The sequence below is a fragment of the Pongo abelii genome, chromosome X (genome assembly GCF_028885655.2).
Source record: "Pongo abelii isolate AG06213 chromosome X, NHGRI_mPonAbe1-v2.0_pri, whole genome shotgun sequence".
Classification (NCBI taxonomy): domain Eukaryota; kingdom Metazoa; phylum Chordata; class Mammalia; order Primates; family Hominidae; genus Pongo; species Pongo abelii.
In genome coordinates, this window is record NC_072008.2 from 49,437,729 (window position 1) to 49,463,946 (window position 26,218).

At 52.5% G+C, this 26,218-nt stretch overlaps 2 protein-coding genes and 1 non-coding gene across 11 annotated transcripts in view; all 3 read right to left on the bottom strand.

Moving 5' to 3' along the window:
* Nucleotides 1-10,944, bottom strand: part of OTUD5 (OTU deubiquitinase 5) — a 36,199-nt gene extending 25,255 nt beyond the window's left edge. For 3 of the 8 annotated variants that reach the window (XM_024240757.3, XM_063721282.1, XM_063721281.1), the window contains exon 1: nt 9,542-10,943. In XM_024240757.3, coding sequence (XP_024096525.1) covers nt 9,542-10,135 — 594 coding nt within the window. In that variant the 5' untranslated portion in view covers nt 10,136-10,943. Of the gene's footprint in view, nt 1-9,541 lie in introns of all 8 variants that reach the window. The other 5 variants (XM_009234831.4, XM_024240759.3, XM_024240758.3 and 2 more) reach the window with 2 other exon arrangements.
* A 757-nt stretch (nt 10,945-11,701) lies between these two features.
* On the bottom strand, nt 11,702-11,808 carry LOC112131108 (U6 spliceosomal RNA). The gene has a single exon (XR_002913256.1). It is a non-coding gene; the product is annotated as a U6 spliceosomal RNA (small nuclear RNA).
* Nucleotides 11,809-12,777: 969 nt separating this feature from the next.
* Nucleotides 12,778-26,153, bottom strand: KCND1 (potassium voltage-gated channel subfamily D member 1). 2 transcript variants are annotated; one of them, XM_054544528.1, is made up of 7 exons: nt 21,683-26,153; nt 19,470-19,632; nt 19,287-19,370; nt 19,102-19,200; nt 18,579-18,829; nt 15,110-15,338; nt 12,778-14,037 (listed from the first exon to the last, which is right to left on the bottom strand). In XM_054544528.1, the coding sequence occupies exons 1-6, from the start codon at nt 22,801-22,803 to the stop codon at nt 15,113-15,115; spliced, it is 1,944 nt and encodes a 647-aa protein (XP_054400503.1). In that variant the 5' UTR covers nt 22,804-26,153; the 3' UTR covers nt 12,778-14,037; nt 15,110-15,112. The 2 variants fall into 2 exon arrangements, with proteins under 2 accessions (XP_054400503.1, XP_002831662.3); XM_002831616.4 differs by having other exon boundaries at nt 12,778-15,338.
* Nucleotides 26,154-26,218: the final 65 nt, after the last annotated feature.

The following is a 26,218-nucleotide window of genomic DNA, read 5'->3' on the forward strand; positions in this document are numbered from 1 at the left end:
ACTTTGGGAGGCTGAGGTGGGCGGATCACCTGAGGTCGGGAGTTTGAGACCAGCCTGACCAACATGGAGAAACCCCGTCTCTACTGAAAAATACAAAATTAGCTGGGCGTGGTGGTGCATGCCTGTAATCCCAGCTACTCAGGAGGCTGAGGCAGGAGAATCGCTTGAACCCGGGAGGTGGAGGTTGCGGTGAGCTGAGATCGCACCATTGCACTCCAGCCTGGGCAATAAGAGCAAAACTCTGTCTCAAGAAAAAAAAAAAAAAAACACAGTCATTAAGGCTAGCACCTGAGAGGGGGTGCCACCTGACCAAAGGATTAAAACACCAAGACCTCCAAAAATGCTTGTTAACTGGATGAGAAATGAAGTCACTTCTGCCACGAAGTACCAGGAATGCCTGGAGCCCAGCAATGAATTCAATAGAGCTAAAGTTCTGGGTAGTAGTAGGCAGGTAAGCAGGGAGGGCCAGGAAGAAAGATGAACTCATATTAACTGAATACCTGCCCCATGCCAGATGCGAAGGGTGACCTCATTTAATTGTCCTGACCACAGCCCAGGTGGCAGGAAACATTACCCTCACTTTACAAAGGCAGAAAGGAGGCCAGACACGGTGGCTCACGCCTGTAATCCCAGCACTTTGGGAGGCCAAGGCGGAAGGATCACCTGAGGTTAGGAGTTTAAGACCAGCCTGGCCGACATGGCGAAGCCTTGTCTCTACTGAAAATACAAAAAATTAGCAGGGCATGGTGGTGTGTGCCTGCAATCCCAGTTACTTGGGAGGGTGAGGCAGGAGAATCGCTTGAACTCGGGAGGTGGAGGTTGCAGTGAGCCGAGATGGCACCATTGCACCCCAGCCAGCCTGGGCAACAGAGCAAGACTATGTCTCAAAAAAAAACAAAACAAAACAAAACAAAAAACAAAAAAACAAAGGCAGAAAGAGAAAGGAGCTGGAGTTTGGATACCAGCAAAGCCTAGTGTAGAGGCAACGGGGAAGGCCCCCATGAGCCACAGCATTGAGGACATACCTTGCAGCCCATCCACAGAATATCCTGGTTTGTCTCTAAACATGAAAGAGACCTGAATAGGCCCCTTGCACTGCAGGGTTTGGGTCCTGGGGCAGTCAAACTGGCATCCAGGCTTGGATCTAGAGGCTGGACTGCTAGCCACCTACCAGCTTTGTCATCAGCAGCCTGAAGAGTTTGGGCTCTGGCCCTTCTCTTTCTCCTTTTGGGGAGAAAATGTTGCTCAGGAAGGGCTAGTGGGGGGGGGGGGGGGGTAGGCGATAGCTCAGCCATAGATAAGTTTAAGCTCCAACAATGCCCTCGCCTGAGGAGGCTGTGAACCTTGCAAACTCATTGCTGAGCCTGTGGGAAAATCCCTCCATATCTTTGAGCCTCCACAAAAAGGCTGAGTAAAGCTCCCTAACACCAGAGGATCCCAGGAGCTGAGGCAAGATTCTGTAACCTAGTGGTCTAAAGGCCCAAGTGAAGTTGGAGCAGGCTGTGGAACCCAACTGACTTAGGTTCCAATCTAGCTCCACCAATTAGCAGCCATGTGATGATGAACTGCTCTGAGCCACAGTTTTCCAATCTGTGAATGGGGATACCAAGCTTCCCAATAATAGGGATGCTGGGCAGACTCAAATATTACAGGGCTTTGCCCAGTAAGAGACCACTTAATGAGTTCCATTCCCTTCCCTTCCCCAGGAGGGAAAAAAGTCTCTCTAGTAGGCTGATTAATAGCCACGCAAAGATATCAAACCCTAACCCCCCTGGAACTTGTAAATGTTACCTTATAATGAAAAAGGTAGGGCCAGGAGTCGTGGCTCATGCCTGCAATCCCAGCACTTTGGGAGGCTAAGGCAGGCAGATCGCTTTGAGCTCAAGAGTTCAAGACTAGCCTGGGCAACATGGTAAAATCTCAACTCTACAAAAAATACAGGCCAGGCACGGTGATTCACGCCTGTAATCGCAGCACTCTGGGAGGCCGAGGCGGGTGGATCACCTGAGGTCAGGAGTTCGAGACCAGCCTGGACAACATGGTGAAACCCTATCTCTACTAAAAATACAAAAATTAGCTGGTCATGGTAGCAGGCGCCTGTAATCCCAACTACTCAGGAGGCCGAGGCAGGAGAATCGCTGGAACCTGTGAGGCGAAGGTTGCAGTGAGCCGAGATTGCACCACTGCACTCCAGCCTGGGTGACACAGCGAGACTCCGTCTCAAAAACAAACAAATAAACACCAAAAATTAACCAAGCATGGTGGCTTGCACCTGTGGTCCCAGCTACTAGGGAGGCTGAGGCTGGAGGATCACTTGAGTCCAGGAAGTGGAGGGTGCAATGAGCCAAGATTACGCCACTGCACTCCAGCCTGGGTGACAGAGGCCAGCGCTGTCCGAAAAGAAAGCCTGGGCACAGTGGCTCATGCCTGTAATCCCAGCACTTTGGGAGGCCGAGGCGGGTGGATCACCTGAGGTCAGGAGTTTGAAACCAGCCTGGCCAACATGGCAAAACCCCATCTCTACTAAAAATACAAAAATTAGCCAGGCATGGTAGTGGGAGCCTGTAATCCCAGCTACTCAAGAGGGTGAGGCAGGAGAATAGCTTGAACCCGGGAGGCGGAGGTTGCAGTGAGCCGAGACTGCGCCTGGGTGACAGAGCGAGATTCCATCTCAAAAAAAAAGAAAAGAAAAAAAGTGTTTGCAGATGTAATTAACTTACATTATTAAATCTGGAGATGGGGGGTTATCTTGGAGTATCAGGTAGGACCTAAATGCAATCACAAGTGTCCTTATAAAAGAGAGACAGAGGGAAATTTGATACAGACAGAAAAGGAAACCACATATACAGAGAAAGCGATGGTGAAGATGGAGGCAGAGATTAGAATGATGCAGCCATAAACCAAGGAATGTTGGCAGCCATGAGAGGCTAGAAAAGGTCTAAATTCTCCCTGAGAGCTTCCAGAAGGAGTGTGGCCCTGCCAACACTTTGATTTGGATGCAGTGAAACTGATTGTGGACTTCTGGCCTCCAGAACTGTGAGAGAATAAACTTTTTTTTTTTTTTTTTTTGAGATGGAGTCTCGCTCTGTTGCCCAGGCTGGAGTAGTGGCGCAATCTCAGCTTACTGCAACCTCCACCTCACTGCAACCTCCAATCCGTCTCCTGGGTTCAAGCAATTCTCTGCCTCAGCCTCCCGAGTAGCTGGGATTACAGGCACCCGCCACCACACCCAGCTAATTTTTGTATTTTTAGTAGAGATGGGGTTTCACTATCTTGGCCAGGCTGGTCTTGAACTCCTGACCTCGTGATCCACCCGCCTCGGCCTCCCAAAGTTCTGGGATTACAGGGGTGAGCCACTGCACCCGGCCAATTTCTGTTGTTTTAAACCACCCAGTCTGTGGTAACATTTGTCACGACAGCCACAGGAAACTAACACACCCCCCTTGGTAGCACTCCTTGGTGTCTGTTCCCTAGTGCCTCACAGGTGTGAGACAATATGGCATGGATCCCACTCTGCAAGGTCCACCTGCCTACCATCCTCCAGGGTGGGAGGTTAGAATTAAGGCAGCAGGGGCCTGGAATCTCCCTTCTCAGCCTGGGAAACTACTGACCCTGCCTATGGATGGATGAGCTGCCACTGAAGTGGGGGGCGGGGGGGTGGGGGGGCAAAAGATGGCAGCAGCAGTGGCAGTTCATGGACAGATGTCTTCCCAGAGCCCATGGCCAAGAGGTGTTTAGCATTCTGTGACTCACAGCTCTGTCCCAGCAGCCCTGGTGCCAAGACCACCCCCTCCAGCAAAGCACCCAGGAACACTAGCCTGGTTCCATGGACAAAACACAGGGGGCCGGGCGCGGTGGCTCACACCTGTAATCCCAGCACTTTGGGAGGCCGAGGTGGGCGGATCACGAAGTCAGGAGATCGAGATCATCCTGGCTAACACGGTGAATCCCCGTCTCTACTAAAAATACAAAAATATTAGCCGAGCGAGGTGGTAGGCACCTGTAGTTCCAGCTACTCGGGAGGCTGAGGCAGGAGAATGGTGTGAACCTGGGAGGCGGAGGTTTGCAGTGAGCCAAGATCGCGCCACTACACTCCAGCCTGGGGGACAGAGTGAGACTCCATCTCAAAAAAAAAACAAAAACAAAAAAAAACAAAAAAAACACAGGCAAGGCAACCCATCCAACGAGAAACATAGACACACTACTCTCTAAGGACCAATACAAGCCCTCCAGGGCAGAAGGGGAGAAGAGCAAGGCCCCAACATTTGGCTAGGCCACTGAGGGCAGGGGGATTAAAAACCTCTAAGATCGGCAGGGTGCGGTGACTCACACCTGTAATCCCAGCACTTTGGGAGGCCAAGGCAGGCGGATCACCTGAGGTCAGGAGTTCAGGAGATCAGCTTTGCCAACATGGTGAAACCCCATCTCTATTAAATATACAAAAATTAGCTGGGCGTGGTGGCAGACGCCTGTAGCCCCAGCTACTCGGGAGGCTGAGGCAGGAGAATCACTTGAACCCGGAAGCCGGAGGTTGCAGCGACCCGAGATTGCACCACTGCACTCCAGCCTGGGCAGCAGAGCGAGACTCCACCTTAAAAAAAAACAAAAACAAAAACAAAAAACAAAAAACAAAAAAACCCAAGGTCCTGTTATTCAGTAACAAAAAGGAATGAAGTACTGATACATGCTACAACATGGATAAGCCTTGAACATATTATGCTAAGTGAAAAAAGCCAAGTAACAAACAACTGCATATTCTATTATTCCATTTACATGAAACATCCAGAACAGACAAATCAATCAAGCCAGAAAGTAGATTAGTGGTTGCCAGAGGCTGGAAAGAGATGAGGAAATTGGGGGATCATAGCTAAAGAGTGCTGGATTTCTCTTTAAGGTGATGAAAATGTTCTAAAATTGACTGTAGTGATGTGATGGACGCACACCTCTGTGAATATACTAAAAGCCACTGAACTGTACACTTCAAATAGGTGAATAGTATGGTACATGAATTACATCTCATTAAAGTTGTCAAAAGAAACACACCCAAGGGCTCAGCACCAGCCAAGAAGGATGTTGAACACTGCTTGAAATGTCCTAGCACAATCCCCAAAGGCCAAGGGGTCCCACTTAAAACTTTCATGAAAGGTGAGGGGAGTGGGAGCAGGGAAGAGACTATAACTTGCTTCAGAGCAATAAGTCCAACCTCCCTCCTGACCACTACCCATTTCATGGAGGGAGAAACCAAGAACCAGAAAAGGGAACTGCCTGAAGACCACACAAAAGCTTACTGCAAAAACAGGACTCAAATCCACGTTGCCTGGGCAGAGATCCCTTCCTGCTTCCCCACCAGCTAGCTACCCAATTCCAGTTGGGGTAAGAAGAGCCCAAGAAATCAGCAGGTTCCTAGATGCCAAATGAAGGGCCTTTGCTACCAAAGATAGGTTACTAGGAGTGGACAAAGGCTCCTAGGAAGAACCAAGATGACCCTGGGGCAAACTGCCCATTCTGGGCAAGAGGAAGAACCAGCCAAGGTCCAAGGTGAGCAAGGTCAGATACAACTGGGCATGGACAAACTTTTGCAAAATGGGCAGCTGAGGGGGGAAATAGTTTGCCTAAAGCTATAAAGCAGGTAAGGAGGAGATGCTGAGGTCTGGAAGGTGATGAGAGAATTGAGGGATGATGGCTCAAAGCTTGCCTTGCTCCAAAACTCAAACTCCACACACAACTCTACCTCTCTACACCACTATCCAACAGGCCTCCTGACAGGAAATCCCATTGAGCTTGTTCATTACAACATGACTGCCCACAAAAAATGGCTGTTCATCAACCCTGAGCCTCACACAAAACAGGCTGCTTGTCCCGCCCACCAAGCTTGGATGGCTGAGAGGCAACAGAGGAGCCAGGAAGAGAGGGGAGAAACCCAGTTCCTCCTCAAAAGACATCCACCATTCTTTGCCACCTCCAGGTCCAGAGAGCTTTGGACTGAGTTCCCTAAAATCCAAAAGCTAAACAACACCTCACCAGCATTTTGCCTGGCTAGTGAGGAAACTGAGGCCCAGAGAGCATAGGTAGAACCTACCCTGGTTCATCCAGCAAAGCCCTGAAAGACCCAGAGTTGGAACCCAGGCACCAACTACGGTGCCACGCCCAGCTTTTTCCACCACCTCAGTTCACATGCCCCTTCTCAAAGAGCTCTGTGGGGTCTCCAAACTCAGAATGCTTACAGGCCAACCTTTTCATAGAGCAGACTCTCAGCAAGACAGCCACGCCTGGGAACCCCTGACATCACCACCCACCCAGCACCTGGACCCCAGAGTGCCAAAAAGACTCCTAAAGGAAGTAGGGATACAAGAGAATCAGGACAAAGAGGAAGCCCAAGTAGTCAGAACCCCAGAATAGCCATCCAGACTCCCTCTCAACGCCACCTCTCTTCCCAAAGGATCCAACTGACCTCCAGGCTACAACCACCCCTACTGACAGTTTAGGACCAAGACTGGGGTGGCAGGAGGAATCTTCCCTCTTCTCATCCCCAAAAGCTCTCAAGTTGGACCAGGTGAGGCAGGGAGAAGAGGATCACCTTCTTTGTCCTAAGAAGTGTGGGGACAGAAAGCCTCTCCTGTCATTGGGAAGGGCAGGTTTCATGAACCCACAGAACTTGATTTTCATATTCTTTTTTTTTTTTTATTAATAAAGATGAAGTCTCGCTATGTTGCTAAGCAGGTCTTGAACTGCAGGGCTCAAGTGATCCTCCCACCTCAGCCTCCCGAGTAGCTGGGACTACAGGCACGCACCACTATGCCCGGCTTACTCCCATGCTCTTGGGGACATGTCCCATGGGGACAAGTATAAGGGAGGGACTGCAAGGGGCATAAGGAGGTGTTTTTGAGTTACCATGGCAGCATAGGATGTTCTTTCTCTCTGTCCCTGGGACCAGGGATGTATCGCAAGGGAGGGAAGTAAGGAGGTGTTTTTGAGTTATCATGGCTGCATAGGATGTTTTTCCTCTGTCCCTAGGACCAGTGATGTATGGCTCCCTGCTTCTAGAGGAGGAAAGAAACTACCCAACCAGGGAGAGAAGAAATAACTGATCCTGACCCTTGAGTACAAATGGCTTATTGTGCCAGAATTAATGATGGGAGGAAGGGACCAAGAACAAGGAGCTCAAGACAAGGCTTGGGGCCCCTGTGAAGTACAGAAAGATTTACCTGAGCCAAGGGGAAAAGGAATGTGGGAGGAGAATTTCCCCAGAGTGGCGATGTCCCAAACCCCTTTCCTGTCCCTGGGAAGAAAAAAGCTTGTCAAAAGCAGTTCAAACCTTATTATATGACCTAGAGGTGAGAAGCAAGCATAGCTAGGTCAGGGAGAGACTCGGAATCGCTCCTGGTTTCAGAAGGGAGGCTCCAGACTCCATGTCCCCAGGACCTGACAATCTTCTCATAGAAAGCAGGAGGACCTTCTTGGCCCTGGCCACGAGGGAGCTCAGGATAAGGGGTTCATATGACTCTGAAGAGCATCCAGGTCCTTCTGTCCAACGGGAGAGGATGACCTCACGTTCCTCTCCCTGGACAGAAAGGATTGCCTGGTATGGTAGGAGGAGACCCTCATGCCCAAGTGGGAGCCAGGTCCCCAGTCCCTAAGGCAAATGGTATCTTGTCCCAGAGAGAAAGCTCGGGCCCAGACTCTTTTCCTCAGAATCCTACCCTATTCATGTCCCCAAAAGGAGTTGGGAGTCTAAGGCCCAAGTCCCCGAGGCAGGAAATCTTATGTCCCTAAATGACCCCTAAGACTAGGGTGTATGTAAGTTGTCTGAGGTGAGGTGACAGTACCCTCAGGGCAGGTTCAGAAATCAGGTCCTAAGGTGGGGAACAGGCCTTCGCACACCTGAGGTAGGATTCAAACCCTTGGAGGTAGACTCAGGACCCTGTTCCACAGGGATCCTTTATCCATGCCCCAAGGGAAGGGTCTCAGGGCTCAGGTCTGGGGGGAGCAGTCCTCCTGTTTCTCAGGTGTACACCTTAAGTTCCTTGAGGAGGAAGCTCAGACCTTACCTCTAGACACACAAGTCACCAAGGTATGTATGAGTCTCCTGTCCCTGAAAGAAAGCTCAAGTGTCCTTGGCAGAGTGGGTCTCAGGCCCTTAAAAGTAGGCAAAGATCTGTAGGGAGGCCCCAGACATCATCTCTGGGATCCCATGTTGCCCATGTCCCCTGAGGAGTAGCCTCAGGCTCAAGTTCCCAAGGCATGTGTCGTATGTCCCTGACAAAAAGCTTAGGCCCAAGGTGGGAGGGCCTCAAACCCCTGTTACAGAGGGGAAAATGGGATACTGTATCCCCAAGGTATGTTTCAGTCCCTTATAACTGGGGTAAAAGGGTCACATATGCTCGTGGGGTGGGGAGTCTCAGACCCCCAAAACCACTCAGACACCAGTCTTGAGAAGAAGGATCTCCTAAAGACTTCACCTTGTCTGAGACCTTTGCAGCGGGACACTAGGCCCCTGAGGAGTCCTCAGACTCGGTCTCTAAAAACCTCAGTCCATAAGCAGGTGGATCTTCGGCCCTAGGATCCAACGCTGTGAGTCTCATTTTCCTGAAGAAAGGTTCAGGCCCCCGGTGGGGGTGCTGAGGGCCCATCTCTTCTTACAAGAAGCTTAAGATCCTGAAGAGGTTCAGGCCCTTGTCTCCCAAGAGGTAGGTCTCAGGCCACTGATAGGAAATGCAGACCTTTGTCACTCAGAAAGGAGATGAGTCTCTTGTACTCAAGTAAAGCTGCTGGTCATTGGGTGTTGGTTTTGGTCCCTGTCCCCAAGGGCAAGGGAATCATATCTCCCTGTGAAAAGTCTTACATCCCTGGAAAAAGCTTAGAAGATCCCTATCCTTAAAGGGGGCGTGTGTGTGTGTGTGTCAGGACCTTGATTCTAGAAGCAGGACTCTCAGGCCCCTGAAGACAGACTTAGGACACTTGAGGTCTCAGGTCTGGCTATTCAGTGGTCCTGTGCAGTGTTACCCAGCGAAGCGGGAGAGGACTGTCCTATATGCAGAGTGTCTCAGACTCTTGAAAGGGCTTAGGCTCCTTGGGGATGTTCAGCACCGATCTCCGAGGTCTCCACCTTATTTGACTTTCCTGGAAGGGGAATCTCAAACTTCTATCCCAGAGGAAAAGAGCTCTTAAGCCACTGAACACATACCTAGGTCTCTTGGGAGACCTGAGACTCCTGCTCAAGAGGGGCGCGATCCTGTGTCTCTTAGAGAATTCCCACCTATTGGCCCTATAAGATGAGGTCCCAGGGACTGGAATGACGACTATAGACCCTAAAAGAGGCCTCGGATCTTTAAGTCTGCCACCTTATCGTATGCTTCTAGCCCCAAATCCCTGGAAAGGAGGAAAGAAGGTGTCTCACACCCCTACCGCCAGAGAAGACTGTCAGGCCCAGTGAAAACGCCTAGATCCCTTGGGGCGATCTCAAACAGCCTTCCTTGAGTCCCTTCACAGTCTGGGGGTCCCATCTGCCGTGGCCGCTCACCCCTCACCCCACAGCTCTTACCTGCTCGACAGTGGCAGGGTCCATAGCCTCGATGCGTGCTGCAGCCGCCTCATACTCGTCCTCACTGTTGTAGCCTGCGCCGACCTCCTCACGCTCGGGACTGCCCCCGCCAACCGCGCCAACCCCAGGAGCTTGACGTCGCCGCTTGCTGTGCCCAGGCCCGGAGCAGCAGCCGCCCACGCCTACGGCACCACCCACACCCACCACCACGCCCGCGGCACCCACACCCGCCGCCGCTGCGCCCAGCGCGTCGCCGGGACCGCCGCCGGGACCACCTGGGCCCCCGCAAGGAGGTGGAGAAGCCTGTTGGGGCCGGGGACCCGCCACTGCACCAGGCGGCACGGCCAGCGCCCAGCGATGAAGAGCGCCCGGCGGTCCTGGTAGCGGGCCTTGAGGCGGTGGCGAAGCTCGCGGACGGGCCCCCACGACGCCGGAGTCACGGTCGCGATCGCCGCCGCCCACGCCCGTGCCGCCGCCGCCCACGCCCACACCCCCGCCGCGCCGCGGCGCCGGGGGCAGCGGCCCGGGCGGCGGCGGCTCGTTGGCGGGGTCGGCGTCGGGAGGCGGCGGCTTCTTTTTGGGGAGTATAGTCATGGCTGCACTGCCGAGTACCCCCCAACAAACCCGGCGCGGGGCACGCCGGGAGAGAACCCGGATGAGGGGGCTAGTGTAGTGCGCGAGGCACGACGGGAACGGCGAGACCCGGATAAAGGGATCGCGGCACCGGTTCGAGAACCCTCGGCGGCGGAGGCGGCGGCGGCGCGCGGGTCACGCCGGGAGGAGAACCCGGATGTAAAGTCCAAGATGAAGGCAGTGCGGCGAGTTTGTCTTAGCCTTCTCTCCAAGTCCAGCAAGTTTATTGCTACGCTTGTTCCGGCCTTCTGCTTCAAAGGAAACAGAACCAAAACAAGCACCTCTTCGCTCCGCCCCCTCGCAGGTTCTTGCACTACCGGGTGGGGCCCCGGAGCGCTGCGCACGCGCGCCAGGGCACAGCCCCGCCCCTTGCTCGGAAGTACGTGGGCAAAATCGCCGCCGCCGCCACAACAATTGCAAACACCAACCAATTGAGCAGCTGCGTGGGTCCTCGACGACGCCCACGGGCCAATCACAGGCGAGTGATCGCCCTCCGGTGCCCTCCGTCTCAAATTTCAGTCAAAGTCGACACCCTGGTTCCCAGCCTTTCTCCCCGTCGGTCCCGTCTTGCTCTTCACTTTTCTCCCCGAAGCTCTGACTCGCAGGCCTCGGTACTGCGGACGGACAGCGTGGCCTGTCCCACGTACGATAGGAAAAATACCTCCCCTCCAGGCTTCCAACTTAAACGCTGTCAGCCGGAATGACTGGAAAACATCAACACTCCCGGAGCATAGCATTCCCCTGTAGCGTCACTTCCGGTCCCACCCACCTGCAAATACCCTTCCGGGGGAGGCGGACACCGCTTCGCCCCGGCAACAGCCTGAGTTCTGCTGTGATTGGTTAAGACACGCCGTCACTCGCGGCATACCGACCAACGTTGGGACAGACAGGCACCGTGGGGACAGTGGTTGTTTGGGAAACAGACACGCCTTCTCTGGCACCACAGCACTCTCGGCCTCGCGTTGACCTCCCGGCCCCTATGGCTAGTGCGCAGGCGCGGCCCAGCCTTTCCCCCCACCCCAATTGAGACAGGGGTCTCACTCTGTCGCCCAGGTTGGAATGCAGTGGCGCGATCATAGCTCACTGCAAACTCCAACTCCCAGGTTCAAGCGATCCTCCCGCCTCAGCCTCCCGAATAGCTGGGACCACAGACGCGCACCACTATGACCAGCTAATTTTTTTTTTCACTTTTTTGTAGGGACGAAGTCTCACTATGTTGCCCAGGCTGATCTCCAGCTCCTGGGCTCAAGCGATCCTCCCGCCTCGGCTTCCCAGAGTGCTGGGATTACAGGCGTTAGTCACCGCGCCTGGCCAAGCCCAGCCTTTTTCTAAAACTGAGTTTGCTTGGGTCGATCGAGGTTTATGAAAGCTCTGTCACCAGTCAGCGTCTCGAAATGGGGTTGGCAGAATCCCTGCTATTGAGTAGCTGGAGAGGTACACGCTAATCCTAGCTCTGCCCTTCCTGTCTGAGTGATCTTTGTCAGTCATTTAAAACCCACCCCGTCCTCAATTTTTGTTGTTGTTTACTTTTTTATAGAACGCTTCACGTATTTGCGTGTCATCCTTTTGCATAGTGCCATGCTAATCTTCTCTGTATCGTTCTAATTTTAGTAAATGTGGTGCGAAGTGAGCACCCATCCTCAATTTCTATTCTATAAATTGGCAATGATAATTCCAATCTGAGGATCAGAGATTAATGCTTGTGAAGGGCCTGGTGCTGTGCCCAGCACATAGGAAGTGTTCAATAAAGTAGTCTGCATGGTGGTGCAGTGGAAGGATCCCAGGCTTTGGAGCCAGAAAGACCTCAGTTCCAGGCACAGATGGACCATTACCAACTGTATGACCTTGAGCAAGTCATTGTGTCGCTTTTGAGATTACCCATGTGTAAAACAGGAATGATAATGCCTGCCCAGACTACCTCAGGGAATGGTTATGAGGTTCAGATGAGCTGATGAACCAAGAAGGTATTTGGAGTTCACTTCCAGTCTTAGGAGACAAACCATACAACAGGTTGACTGAAAGAGACCATGGGAAAGCTGTTTTGAGTATAGCCTTGCCTCCCTTCAGATACTAACCCTAGTTGAAATTCTTCCCTGAAAGGTGTAAGTAATAAATGGGCTCTAAGTAGTGTTTTCTGCTTATGAGACTTAATGGGAGGGGACTTTCACATTTACCGGGCCTGTTGTGTTCAGGGCTCTGTGCCAAATGCCTATACACATTATCACATTGAATCTTCTCATGATCATCTCACTCCAGCCCCATATATTTCACTCACTACACATCTAAAACTGAACTCACGATAGCAATGATGGCTACCCTTCACCAAGTACTTACTATGTACCTAGCACTGAGTGCTAACAGCTTTGATGTTCCCTTTACCAGGGAATAGCACTCCCATCCAGCCGTTGTCCAAGCCAGAAACTGGGAGTCCAACCTTGACTGCTCCCTCTTCCTCAACTCCCACATGCCTGTCAATCCCAAGTCCTGCCAATTCTGCCTCCCAAATTTCTAGACTCTCCAATTCTACTGCCACTACTCTGGTCCAAGCCACTGTCCCCTACCACCTGGACTATTATAAAAGCCTCCTCCCTACTTTTCTTCCTTCCAGTACTGTTTCTCTACATCCACTCTCCACAGCCAGAATGATCATTCTGAAACACAAACTTCATCATGACTTTTCTGTTTAAAAGTCTTTAGAGGTCCCCACTATCTTTAGGATGAAGTTCAAAATTCGCATCACAGCTTCCAAGCGTTTTGTTGTCTAGCCTACCTCTCCATCCTTCCTCTCCTCACAGCCTCACACTCTCCTCCCCAGCTGGACTGAACTACTTTCAGTTCCCCAAAGGCCTGAGTTCACTCTCTAACCTCCAGGTCATTGCACATGCTGTTCCCTCTGCCCAGAACATTGCATCCTTTCATTTGCTGCCTGGCTAACTCCAACTCATTCCCTGTGTGTTGGCCAGGTTAAGTTCTCCTGCCATCGGCATGCTTCTATAACCCATGGATCTTAATTCTGCCACACCATGTTGTAATTACTTGTCTGCCTTCCATGCTCAACTATACATCAGAGACAATGTCTACTTTGCCCACCTTTGTATCCCTACAGCTGGCACATGATGGAAGTTAATAAATATTTGGTGACTAAGTGAATTATCCCTATTTCACAGACTAGCAACCTGAGGCAAGAGAAGGTAAATGATTCTCTCATCCAGGGATTGGAACCCAGATCAACCTGAATCCATGGTCTGTCTGCTCAGTGCTCTATAGAACTCAGCCACACACTAGCCTAGTGTAGCCAGTAGCCCAGAAGAGAGAATGTAGGGGGCGTCCACAAGGAAGGGAAATTCACCAAACCAAGTGATGCTCTTATTAGGGTTAAATTCAGGGTTGTTTGCTGTCAGGAAGCCTGGGTTTAAGCCTCCTCTAACTAACTATGTGTTTCTCTGGGTCTCAGTTTCCTGATCTGTGAATCAGGAAGCTGGCGCAGATGATATCCAAGGAGGAATGTCTCAGGACCCCCTGGCCTGTCTCAGTGGCTGTAGATGAACTCCTCAAACCACACTCTTTCATTTCTCCTGGATCCCTATCTTCCAGAATACATCACCAACCATCCATCTCCCATACCTTGACCCATACCAGCCCTTCTCCTAGCCAAAAGGGATTGAAATCAGAGTGTTTTCAACCCCCAAGCCCAACCTAGCCCCCAAACCCACAGAGCCAGGAGATACTCTCAGTCCTCATCTCTCCTCTCAGGTTTTATTGACTGATGGAAACTACATCTTTGTCAGCTGCCAGCTCCATGGGGACAGTGCTGGGGACAGGGAACCTGAGATGATGCCAGATTTCAGCCTGAGAGCAGAGTTCTGGAAGGTGACCCAAGAGGGGGAAGAAAGGAATATGTGAAAAGGAATTGTAGGGGAAGTGGAGGAGGAGAAGTTCCTCCTGTCCCCTATAACTCCCAAAGTTCAGAAACATCCCAGGCCGGAGCCCCTGATGCTTCTGGACTCTTGCCCAAGAACATGGAATCAGCCCATGATCTCCAAATACAGCCCAGCTCTTGCTGGTTGCCAGGCTCTTATCTCAGCCAGTCCAGACTCCAGCCCAACCCAGGAAGGAGGCAAACCAGAGGAGAAGAGAGGAGGAAGAGTAGTTAGAGGTGGCCCCTCTGATTAGGGCAGATGTAAATGCTGCAGCAAACTGGTCAGAGGCTTTGCATAATGACACGGCAGCAGCTGCTATTGCTAGAGTTTGCTGGGGGCCCAGCAGAGGACAGGGTTGCGGGGTCCATTTCCAGCAGCCAGGGAAAGGGATGGTAGAATTTGTGCTATCTGAGTGTGTGTTGGGAGAGGCAGCCTGACCTCTTAGGCAAGGCCTGGGGATGGCAGGTCGCTGCAGAGGCCACAGCCCATGAAGCCTGTGTTTGCATTCCAAGCTTCAGAATCTGGGAATTGTTGGGCCAGATGGAGGTGAGGACCTCACGTAGAGGCCAGATCAGAGGTGAGGGTTCTCTTCTCTGAACCTCCAAAGCTCCATATCCCAGCCAGAGGGAGGAGGAAATCTCAACTCTCCTTCTTAGGCTAGAGCTCAGATGTTGGATCAAAGCTTTACCTTCATCTGAGAGCCCAAGGGGAGGAGCATGCAGGAGTCCAGCTGGGAGAGTGGGGCCAGTCTCAGTGTGCTGGGGCAAGGAGGCCAGTGGCCTGTGGAAGCCCAGTGCTTCAGCTCCCACCAGGAAAAATGTCTGGGGTGGGAGGAAGTTTCCCATTTCCTGGCTACTTCCCCACTATGTGGACCATTTCATGAAACTCCATTGCATAGTTCTCAGTGGCGGGGGCAGAAGGGGTGCCCAAGCCTGCCCCTCTCTGCCTCCCAAAAATATGGCTTTGGAAAGGAGTTCCCAAAAATGAAGAGGACCCTCTGAATCGGCAGGCCTACCCGTCACAGGGACGAGATCTTGACAGTCTCGGGGAAGAGGCAAGGGGTACCCAGGCTGGAGTTCCTGAGGGTGCTGCCAGCCCTGCCGCCGCCGCCAGGGGAGGAAGGTTGGCTCTCATCTGGGGTGTTGGCAGGAGGGGTAGGGATACTGATAATGGCAGCAACGAAGTCCCGGCTGTCGCAGTTCAGGTCAAGGCTGTCATGGGGCTTGGCATTGAGGCTGGAGCGGCTGTGGACAAGGGTGAAGATGGAAGGCTCTTAAAAAGTTATCTTAGGCCGGATGCGGTGGCTCATGCCTGTAATCCCAGCACTTTGGGAGGCTGAGGTGAGTGGATCATCTGAGGTCAAGAGTTCAAGACCAGCCTGTCCAACATGATGAAACCCCATCTCTACTAAATACAAAAAATTAGCTGGGCATGGTGGCACATGCCTGTAATCCCAGCTACTCAGGAAGCTGAGGCGGGAGAATTGCTTGAACCCGGGAGGCAGAGGTTGCAGTGAGCTGAGATTGCACCACTGCACTCCAGCCTGGGTGACGGAATGAGACTCTGTCTCAACAACAACAACAACAAAAGTTATCAGACGGGTGCCGTGGCTCATGCCTGTAATCCCAGCACTTTGGGAGGCCGAGGCAGGTGGATCACGAGATCAGGAGATTGAGACCATCCCGGCTAACACGGTGAAACCCCATCTCTACTAAAAATACAAAAAATTAGCCAGGCGTGGTGGCGGGCACCTGTAGTTCCAGCTACTCGGGAGGCTGAGGCAGGAGAATGGCATGAACCCAGGAGGCGGAGCTTGCAGTGAGCTGAGATTGCGCCACTGCACTCCACTCTGGGCGATAGAGTGAGACTCCGTCTCAAAAAAAAAAAAAAAAAATTAATACTTGCCATAGCAATCATGGTATTTATTGAGCACCTACTGGGTCCCTGGCACTGTGCTAAGTACTTAAGTTCTTCTCCTGCATCCCCAATTATGGTGGTAAAGAGTGAGGACTCTGGAGTCAGATAGTCCTGGGTTCAAATCCTGGTCCTACTTTAACCACTCCAAACCTCTCTCTTCTCTCATCTGTAGCATGGGACGAACACTATCTCCCACCTCCTAGGGTTGCTGTGGAGATTAAATGAGATTAAAAATGATACGAAGTGCTCAGAGCAGTGTCTGGGACACAATGAGCATACATATGAAAATGTTATCGCTCATGGTTACTCCTAACAGTGTCCAAGTCCTTACAAACTGTCCATAGTAGGATCTAAGGTGGGACCCTCACTCCTTTCTGAGTTTGCCTCTTACCATTCTCCCCCAGCTCACTCTCCTCCACCCATGATAACTTCCTTGCTATGTCTCTAATGTGGACCCACATCTGCCTCAAGGCCTTTGCACAGGCTGTTCACTCTACTTAGAAAGCTCTTCCTCTAGTTATCTGCATGGCCCACTCCTTTGCCTCCTTCAGGTCTTGGCTCAGTTGTCACCTCAGTAAAGCCTTCTCTGACCACACTATTAAAACTGCATCACCAGCCAAGAGTGGTGGCTCATGCCTGTAATCCCAGCACTCTGGGAGGCTGAGGCAGGTGGACCACCTGAAGGTCAGGAGTTTGAGGCCAGCCTGGCCAACATGGTAAAACCCCATCTCTATTAAAAATAAAAAAAAATTGGCCAGGTGCGGTGGCTCATGCCTGTAATCCCAGCACTTTGGGAGGTCAAAGTGGGCAGATCACAAGGTCAAGAGATTGAGACCATCCTGGCCAACATGGCGAAACCCCGTCTCTACTAAAAATACAAAAATTAGCTGGGCGTGGTGGCGTGCACCTGTAGTCCCAGATACTTGGGAGGCTAAGGCAGAGAATTGCTTGAACCCAGGAGGCGGAGGTTGCAGTGAGCCAAGATCGCACCACCGCACTCCAGTCTGGGCGACAGAGCAGGACTGTCTCAAAAATAAATAAATAAATAAATAAATAAATAAATAAAAATAAACATAAAAAAATAAAAATATAAAAAACTAGTTGGGTATGGTGGCGGGCACCTGTAATCCCAGCCACTCAGGAGACTGAGGCAGGAGAATCATCTGAACCAGGGAGGCAGAGGTTGCAGTGAGCCGAGATCGCACCACTGCACTCTAGCCTGGGCAACAAGAGCAAAACTTCGTCTCAAAAAAAAAAAAAAAATGCAGCCGGGTGCGGTGGCTCATGCCTGTAATCCCAGCACTTTGGGAGGCTGAGGCAGGTGGATCATGAGGTCAGGAGATCGATACCATCCTGGCCAACATGGTGAAACCCCGTCTCTACTAAAAATACAAAAATTAGCCGGGTATGGTGGCACGTGCCTGTAGTCCCAGCTACTTGGGAGGCTGAGGCAGGAGAATCGCTTGAACTCGGGAGGCGGAGGTTGCAGTGGGCCAAGATCGCGCCACTGCACTGCAGCCTAGCAACAAGACTCTGTCTAAAAAAAAACAAACTGCATCACCACCCTGCTGTATGCTTTTTTTTTTTTAAGACAGGGTTTCGCTCTTGTTGCCCAAGCTAGAGTGCAATGATGTGATCTCAGTTCACTGGAACCTCCACCTCCCAGGTTTAGGCGATTCTCCTGCCTCAGTCTCCCAAGTAGCTGGGATTACAGGTGTGCGCCACCACACCCAGCTAGTTTTTTGTATTTTTAATAGAAACAGGGTTTCACCACGTTAGCCACACTGGTCTCAAACTCCTGACCTGTTATCCGCTCACTTCGGCCTCCCAAAGTGGTGGGATAATAGGCATGAGCCACTGCGCCTGGCCTGCTCTATGCTTTCTAGCCCCCATCCCTGACTGACTTTTCTCCTTGGTGTTTACAGCTGTTTGATACGCTATATAATCTGTGTATTTGTTTATTAATTGTCTTATCCCACTAGAATAGAAGTTCCAGAGGACTGGGATACAGGGGCTTCTGTCTGTTCATTCACTGCCACATCCAAGTTGCCAACAACTGTGCCTGCCACACAGTAGGTGCTCAATAAATATTTGGTGAAAGAATGGATGAAGAGGCCAGGCGAGGTGGCTCATGTCTGTAATCCCAGCACTCTGGGAGGCTGAGGCAGGTGGATCACTTGAGGTCAGGAGTTCGAGACTAGCCTGGGTAACATGGCAAAACCTCATCTCTACTAAAAATACAACAATTAGCTGGGCGTGGTGGAGTGTGCCTGTAATACCAGCTACTCGTGAGGCTGAGGCAGAATCGCTTGAACCCAGGAGGTGGAGGCTGCAGCGAGCTGAGATCCCGCCATTGCACTCTAGCCTGGGTGACAGTGAGACTCCGTCTCAAAAAAAAAAAAGAATGGATGAAGAATGAGTTCCAGACAAGATAAGCCCAAGCTTCCAGCATGGAGGGGTTTGGGTTCGAGCTTGACTTGCTAGGCCTGGAGTTATGAAATCTCAGAGCTGCTGGTCTAAGCTCTGAGCTTCCCCAGGTGTGGCTAGCAGGTAGGAGGGCTGCTTACCTCTGAGGGGCATGGCTCCTGCGCAGCCCTGCCAGCATGTCCAGCTCCTGCATGCTGCCACGGCTGACTGAGGCAGTGGAGTTGGCAAGGCGGATGGCGCGGCGCTTGGCCCTGCGAGGGCAGCAAGAAGACAGCAGGCTTCCGGGTCCCACTTGCTGGGAAGACACAGAGGTGCTGCGGCTGGTGCGGCCACCTGGCGAGACGGCTCCCAGGGCTTCGCTGAAGGTGAGCTCGTCTGTGAACTCATGGCACTATGGGCAGAAGGGAGGCAGGGTCACGGGGCATCCCATGGTTGCTGATCCCACCCTCAAGCCTTTGCTCAGGCTGTTTTCTCCTTTCTGGAAATTGCTCCCTCTTCCCTTCCCTTGCCCATTCTTCAAGGCTTGGCTCTCCTGTAGCCTCTTCCAGGAAGCTCTGTGTGATTTCCACAATTTGTAGTGAGCCTCCCATCCAAGGGAGAGAGCTGGCATGGCCACAGAGGGACCCCCTCTATTCTGCTATATCACCTCACATTAGGCCTCACCGTTGTCTTCTCTAGACAGTGCAGCAAGTGGTGATGTTGCTGTTCAAAAGCAGAACGGTTTCTGACACAAAGAGCCTGTTCCTCGCCACTGCTGCTGTCCTGGAGTGGATGGAGCAGAGCGATAAGGGTAGCACCTTCCTCCCCCTGTTATGGCTCACCCCAACCCTATCCAGGCCCTGACCCACCTCAAGGCCCCCATTCTGCTTGTACTGCAGGAAGGCATTGGTGGTGCCACTCTTTGCCAATCGGATCCTTGCCAAGCGCACCTTCTGCAGAGAGAGGAGATAAAAGGTCAGGTGGGTAAGCCCCAAAGTAGACTGGCTTGGGGTGTGGGGAGTAGGAGGTGCTCGGATGGAAAGTGCGGTTACCTGCTGTGCTCGGCGCTTGTCAGCACGCTGGTTCTGGTGGTAGATGCGGCTAAAGTTGGACACAATGACTGGCACAGGCAGGGCAATGACCAAGACGCCACTGAGTGAGCAGATGGACCCAAAAATCTTGCCAGCAATGGTGCTGGGCACCATGTCTCCGTAGCTGGAGCGAGGGGAGGTAAGCCAAGGTCAGGAAAAGTGCCCACCTACCTTTCAGTCCCCCACTCCATCCCATCTAACCCGGACTAGCTCTGTGACCCTGGCCAGGCACTCAAACCTTCTGAGTCCCTCAGTTTCTTGCTCTGTAAAATGTTGGGGGGTCAAGTGAGAAATGGGCCTGGCCCTCAACCCCTACCATCTGCAGCCCCTGTCCAAGCTACATACTAACCACCTGAGTCAGCTAGAAATCTATGAAAACCAAGCAGAGGGGAGCATGAGGAAGTCACAGGCAGTGAACACAGCTTCCTGGGGAGAGAGTCCCAGCACCACAGGCCAGCCGAAGGGCTTCAAGTCCCGGGAGGAGTGTTTTGTTGGTTTTGGCTGCCTCTGTCTTACCTGCTCTAGGTAGGACCCCTTTTCATTCCCCTATAGGGGAATCCTTGAAAACTGTCCACATATGACAAAACAGGGAGGAGCCTTGAAACCCCCCTGCCTTTCTCCATGCCACCCACCTCCCACAGAGATAGAGCAGAGCCAACCTTACTAACTTGTTCACAGAGAGCTCCCCTGAAGATCAGGGAGATTCTGTAACTGACTCGCCCAAGATTCCACTGCATACTTTTGTTCTGATCGCAGAACCAATCAGAACTCCTCCACAGAAACACAGCCTCTGCAGTCTTCAGCCTCTAAGCCTTTTCTCAGGCTGTGCCCTAGGATGGCTGTTCCTTATTTCTGTATTTTCACTCATTTTAAGCATTCAGGACTCTGCTCAAAAGTCTTTCCAACTTGGCCATTGCTGGCTCTGTGATGTGTCATCTCAGACCGTGTCCTCAACTGTGAGACATGGGCAGCCATCCACCCTCACAGAGTTGTTGTGAGGACTTGAATAGAGTAAAAGCCATCAAAATACTCAGTTCCAGCCCACTGTCAGCGCTCAGTATTTGTTTGCCAGTCTGATCCTGGACCTCCAACCAGAATTGGGGTTTCTACGCTTTAGAAACCCCAAATCAACTTTTTTTTTGTACCTCTATGAAGAAACTGAGCAAACCCAATTCATTCAGTCATTCCTTCAACAGATACTGAGCACCAACTGTATACCCAATCCCAGTGATGGAAACTTAGAGAAGGATCACAGCATCTGCCCTAGACAGTATCTTTAGAAAGCTCATGAGTTCAATGATTCCATTTGATACTTTTATCCCAACTCTGTTTCTTCTGCAGGGATCGACAAAAAAAAAAAAAGATGCTGAAAACATCTTGTTCTGGGAAACATCAAGGAATCACAAAGGCACAGAAGTAGTGCCCTACACAGCAGACAATTCTAGAAGGTTGGGAGACATGGGTCCCCAAAACAGAAAAAGGTGCTAGAAAGCCAACACCTATGTATCCTGCACCAGAAACATTCAGAGAACTTTCACAACTATGATGTCATTGAATCCTCTCTAGATGGTGAAGGGATCAGCATTTCCCACTTTACAGAGGGGAAAACTGAGGCCATGAGAAAACGACATCAACAGAAAGAGAGCAGCTAAGACAATCCTTGAACCCAAGTCTCCTGACCTAGAAAATCAAGGCATTGTCAGAGCTTGGAGGGATCTGAAGAATTAAGTCCAGCTCCCTCAGTTTGTACAGATGAGCAAACTGAAGCTCAAAAAGAGAAAGAGGCCGGGCGCGGTGGCTCACGCCTGTAATCCCAGCACTTTGGGAGGCCAAGGCAGGCGGATCACCTGAGGTCAGGAGTTTGAGACCAGCCTGGCCAACACGGTGAAACCCCGTCTCTACTAAAAATACAAAAATTAGCTGGGCATGGTGGCATGTACCTGTAATCCCAGCTACTTGGGAGTCTGAGGCGGGAGAATCACTTGAACCCAGGAAGCAGAGGTTGCAGTGAGCTGAGATCTTGCCACTGCACTCCAGCCTGGGCGACAGAGTAAGACTCCGTTTAAAAAAAAAGAAAGAAAGAAAGAAAGAAAGAGATCATTCCTTTAAACTTCCTAATTTTACAGAAACGGTGAGTGTAATCGGGCAGCCCCCAACGCAGAGTCTGCACTCACCCAAGCGTGGTCATGGTGACAATGGTATACCAGAAGGCCGCAGGGATGCTTGTAAAGTTGGTCTTGTTTGTGCCTTTCTCGGCATAAAACATGACAGTGGCAAAGATGATGATGGCCATGGTTAGGGAAAAGAGGAGAAAGCCCAGCTCAGAGGCACAGCTCTTGAGTGTGTAGCCCAGAATCCTCAAGCCCTGTGAGTGCCTGGAGAACTTGAAGATGCGAAACACCCGGAACACACGCAGGGTGACAAAGGCGCCTGAGACATCGTCGTTCTTGGGCACCAAAAGCCCAATGTAGTAGGGCAGGATGGCCACCACGTCGATGAGGCTCATGACACTCCGCAGGAAGCGGCAACGGCTGGGGGCGGCAAACAGCCGCAGGAGGTATTCACCTGTGAATATGAGTACACAGGCTGTGTCCATGCAGAAAAAGGCCTGTGGGAAGCGTTCGCCACAGGGCTGCTCCCTTGAGGACCTGCGTGCAGAGCCGCGGCATGGGATGGTCTCCACCACATTGGCGATGACTGACACGGCGATGAAGAAGCCGGTCACATAGTAGAAAACGAGGGCTGAGGTGCTTGTGTGTGGATTCTCGAAGGCCCGCCAGAGCCGCTGCCGCAGGGAGCTGCCTGCTGGCAGGGCTGGGCCGTCCCCGGCCTGCTCGGCCTCCTCGTCCTCTGCCAGGCGCTCGGCATTCTCCTTCTTTCGGTCCCGATACTCTTCAAGGCAGCAATCACCGACTAGCTCGGGAACCAGGCCATAGAAAGCCAGCTCTTCGTCAAAGGCCTGGATGCACTCCTGCCGTGGGCAGTGCAGCCGCCCCGTTCGGTAGAAGTTCAGCACGTGGCGGAACATGTCAGGGTCGCGATCGAAGAAGTACTCGCCTGAGTCAGCATCGTAGAAGAATTCCTTCTCCGAGCTGCCCAGCAAGGTATCTGGGTAGCGGTCCAGCGTATTCTTCCAAGTCTCAAAGCGCCGTCCGCTCACGTTCACCACCAGAACCTCATCTCCTCGAGATGCCTTCACCCCCGGTGCCGGGGGCAGGGGCTGCTGGGCCAGGGGCAGCCAGCCCACCGCTGCCGCCCGGGCAAAAGGCAGCCACGTGGCCAGGCCTGCCGCCATCGTGCCACTCCCCAAGCCCAGGGAGACTTAGTGAGGGTGGCGTTTAGGAGAATGTGGCTGTCTCCAGGATGGTGGGGGCTTGGAGACACCTTGAGCCACCCGAACAAGGAAACTGGGGGTGTCTAGAGAGGCCAAGAGGAACCAGGAGGAAGAACTAAAGAGATGGGAAGGAGTTTGGGGGACATTTACAGAGCCTAGGAGGGGCCTGGGCAATGTTCTGAGGGACTGAGAAGGGCCTTGGGGACATGGAGAAAGCAGAAAAGGGGTGTGGGGATGGGGCCAAGAAAGAGCTGAGGGAGGATTTAGAGAGACTGAGATGATTCTAAAGGAGTCAGCCTGTGCCTGAGAGGTGTCTGGGGGTGTCTAGAGGGGCCAAGAAACACGTGGGGAGTTCTCTACACTCTCAAGAGTCTCAGGGAAGGCAGAAGAGCCTGGAACTCCTTTGCGGGGGTGGAGAGGAGACTGGGGCATCCAGAGGGGTAGAAATGGGACCAGAGGTGCTTGAAAGAGACTGAGAGTGCCTGGAAGTGGGGGTTCTAGAGAGGCCGAGACAGGTGAGGGGGGTTGTCCACACCCTCAAGACTTCTAGGGGAAGCATGAGAGGGTTAGACCCCCCTCATGGATCTGGAAAGGGAGCTGGTGCATCTCGAGGGGTGGCTGTGGATCCAGGAGGTTGTAAAGAGGCTGAAAGGTGTCTTGGGACTGCCTAGAGTAGCCAAGAATAGCCCGGGGTGGGGGGGGTGTCTATACTCTACAGGAGTTCTGGGGAAGAAAGGAGAGGCCAGGGCCTCCTAGTAGAGCTGGAGAGGGGAAGGGGTTATCTAAAGGGGTAGACAGGGGGCTGGGTTATTTTTTGAGAGGCTGAGAGTTATCTGGGGGAGGTGGGTATCTAGAGGGGCCAAGAAAGCCTGGTCGACACTCTCAGGAGTTCTACAGGGAGGGAAAAGGGGCCTGGGGAATTCCAAGGGGCCGGGACTCAAATGTTAGGAAGTTGGGCACAGTCCCAGAGCACCCAGGGGATCTGTGAAGACTAAATAAGAGGAAGGGGTTACCCCCAAAATGGGATTAAGAGCGGGGTGGGGTGTTGAAAGGGAGTTGGGTGTGTCTCCAGGGAGGGGGGCTCCTGGGCTTTGCAGGAAGCTGGCAGGAGAGGCTGGGAGAAGGCTGGGTCCCACCGTTGGGGGCAGGTCTGGGGAAACCACACCCCGAGGGGCTGGCGGTGTGTGCTGGGCAGTGGCAGTAGCGGCAGCGGCAGCAGGAGGAAGAGAAGCAACCACAGCCAGGCGTAGGAGAGAAGGTGGCATAGGCAGGGGGAGGGCGCGGGGTCCCTGGAAGGAGGCCTGGGAAGGGCAAGGTCCAGTGGGACCCCTGGGGACTATCCCAGGATGGGCTGGGGCGTGGGGGCTGGACCAGGGAAGGATCAGGACAGCGCTGGTGGTGGTCCCCCTCCCCCTCTCTCTCGGGCCGTCCTCACCTGTGTCCCCGCTGCAGCAGCAGCAACAGCGGTGGGGCTGGGGGTACCAAACACCCGAGCTCCTGGCCCCCTCTGCAGAGCTGCCTGAGTTCTCCTCCTCCTCTGGCTCTCTCTCCCCGCCCCTCCGAGCTTGCCGGGAGATGGAGAGAGAGGCAGGGAGGGGCCTCGTGGCTCCCTGAGCCCCCTCCCCTAGGACAGCCAGAGAGGGACCCTGGGGAGACTCCGCCTCCTACAAAGCTGGTTGGGCCTCAGTCGCGTCATCTGGAAAATGGGGGTGGCAGGGAACTTTGCCAATTCTCTCCACCTCCTTCCTGGACTCCCCTCTCTTCCTGCCCAGCTCCTACCCGCTCTGCCCCCAGGGGCCCCCACCCCCACTCGCCTGAATCAGCAGCACTTAGCAGATTCGATCGATGGGAAGGCGTCTGTTAATGGCCCCAGAGCAGAGTGCCACAGGGAATGATGCAGCGCTGTCCCCTCCCTGCCCCCCAGACTGTGGAAAGGCAGGAGAGCCAGGAGTCGGGGGTAATTGCTGGGGAGTGTTTCTCTAGATGGTCAAGCTTCCGAAGCCGCCCCCTTCAGGGGCGCAGCATGGGTTACAGCCCCAGCTCTAAGTCTTCAGCTATGGGACTGGAGCACGGGACTTCCTGTTTTTATATATGAAATGAGGGTAAAGGGAATGTAGAGGGGGACAATCCAGGTCCCACCCCCCTACCATCTCAGGCAGGCCCCACTCCGAGGGGGTAGTCTCTCTTATCTGTCCATATCCAGTGGCCTCAAATCACCTCCTCCGCTAGAGGGCTCTGCTTCTGGATGGCAGGAGCACTAATTATGGAATGCCTCTGGCTGGCCATGGGTGGGTTCAAACCCCAGCTTTGCCACTGACTTGCTGCATCCTTGAGCAAGTGACTTGCATTGTTTCCTCAGTTGTCAGATAGAGAGACTTATCCCAACTTGGTAGCGTCATTTGGAGCATTACATGAATGAAAGGTGATAGCACTGGACACAGCACACACCAGGGATGCTTAATCTTAATTAAAGGAGTGTGATGACAGAGGCACCGTAATGCAGGGCCAGGCCTAGCCTTTCACCCAATTTACCCACCCATGTGATCTTCCAATTGCCCATTTGGCACACTCCTGATTTGTCCATTTCTACATCCATTCTCCCACCCACACAACCAATTCCTCTATCCATCCCTCCACCCACCCATCTGTCCACTTAGTCGTTAATCTACCCACCCACTCATTCATCCATTTGTAAGTTCACCCCATTTGGCTATTTGCCAATCTATCTGTATGTATCCATCCTCTGCCCATCTCTTCCTACCCGGAACACACGCAGGGTGACATCCTCTGCCCATCTCTGTCCATACATAGCTCCACTCGTCATTTCTTCTCCCACTCTTTACCCTTCCCATTCATTAGCTCATCTACCCATCCATCCATTCCCCTAACCATTGGTCCATTTACTCCTAACCTGTCCATAAACCCATCCATCCACCTATCTACCTAAATCATCCACCCACCCATTTGTCCATAGACCTATTATCCATCTGTCCATTTACATCTCTACTATCCATCCTCTATCCACCTACCAATCTATCTACCCATTTATTCATCCAACCACCTATCCATCCATCCATTTATTTCCCAATCTATCCATCATCAGTCCATGCAACCGTCCACTTATTCATCCATCAGTCCATCCAACCACTTATCCATCCTCCCGTCTGTCTACTTATCTATACCCACAATCCCATACATATCTACCCATGTACATATCTGCAGGTATTTCAGCTCCACTCAGTTTGAGGGGCTGGTCAGCAGTAAATGGAGACAGGCTGGATGAGGGTGGGGAAAAGAGAGTAACGTTGCAGCCAGAGACCTCCCTCCCTATTCCAATGGTGTGAACCTCCCCGCCCCCAGCACATCCCTCCTGGTT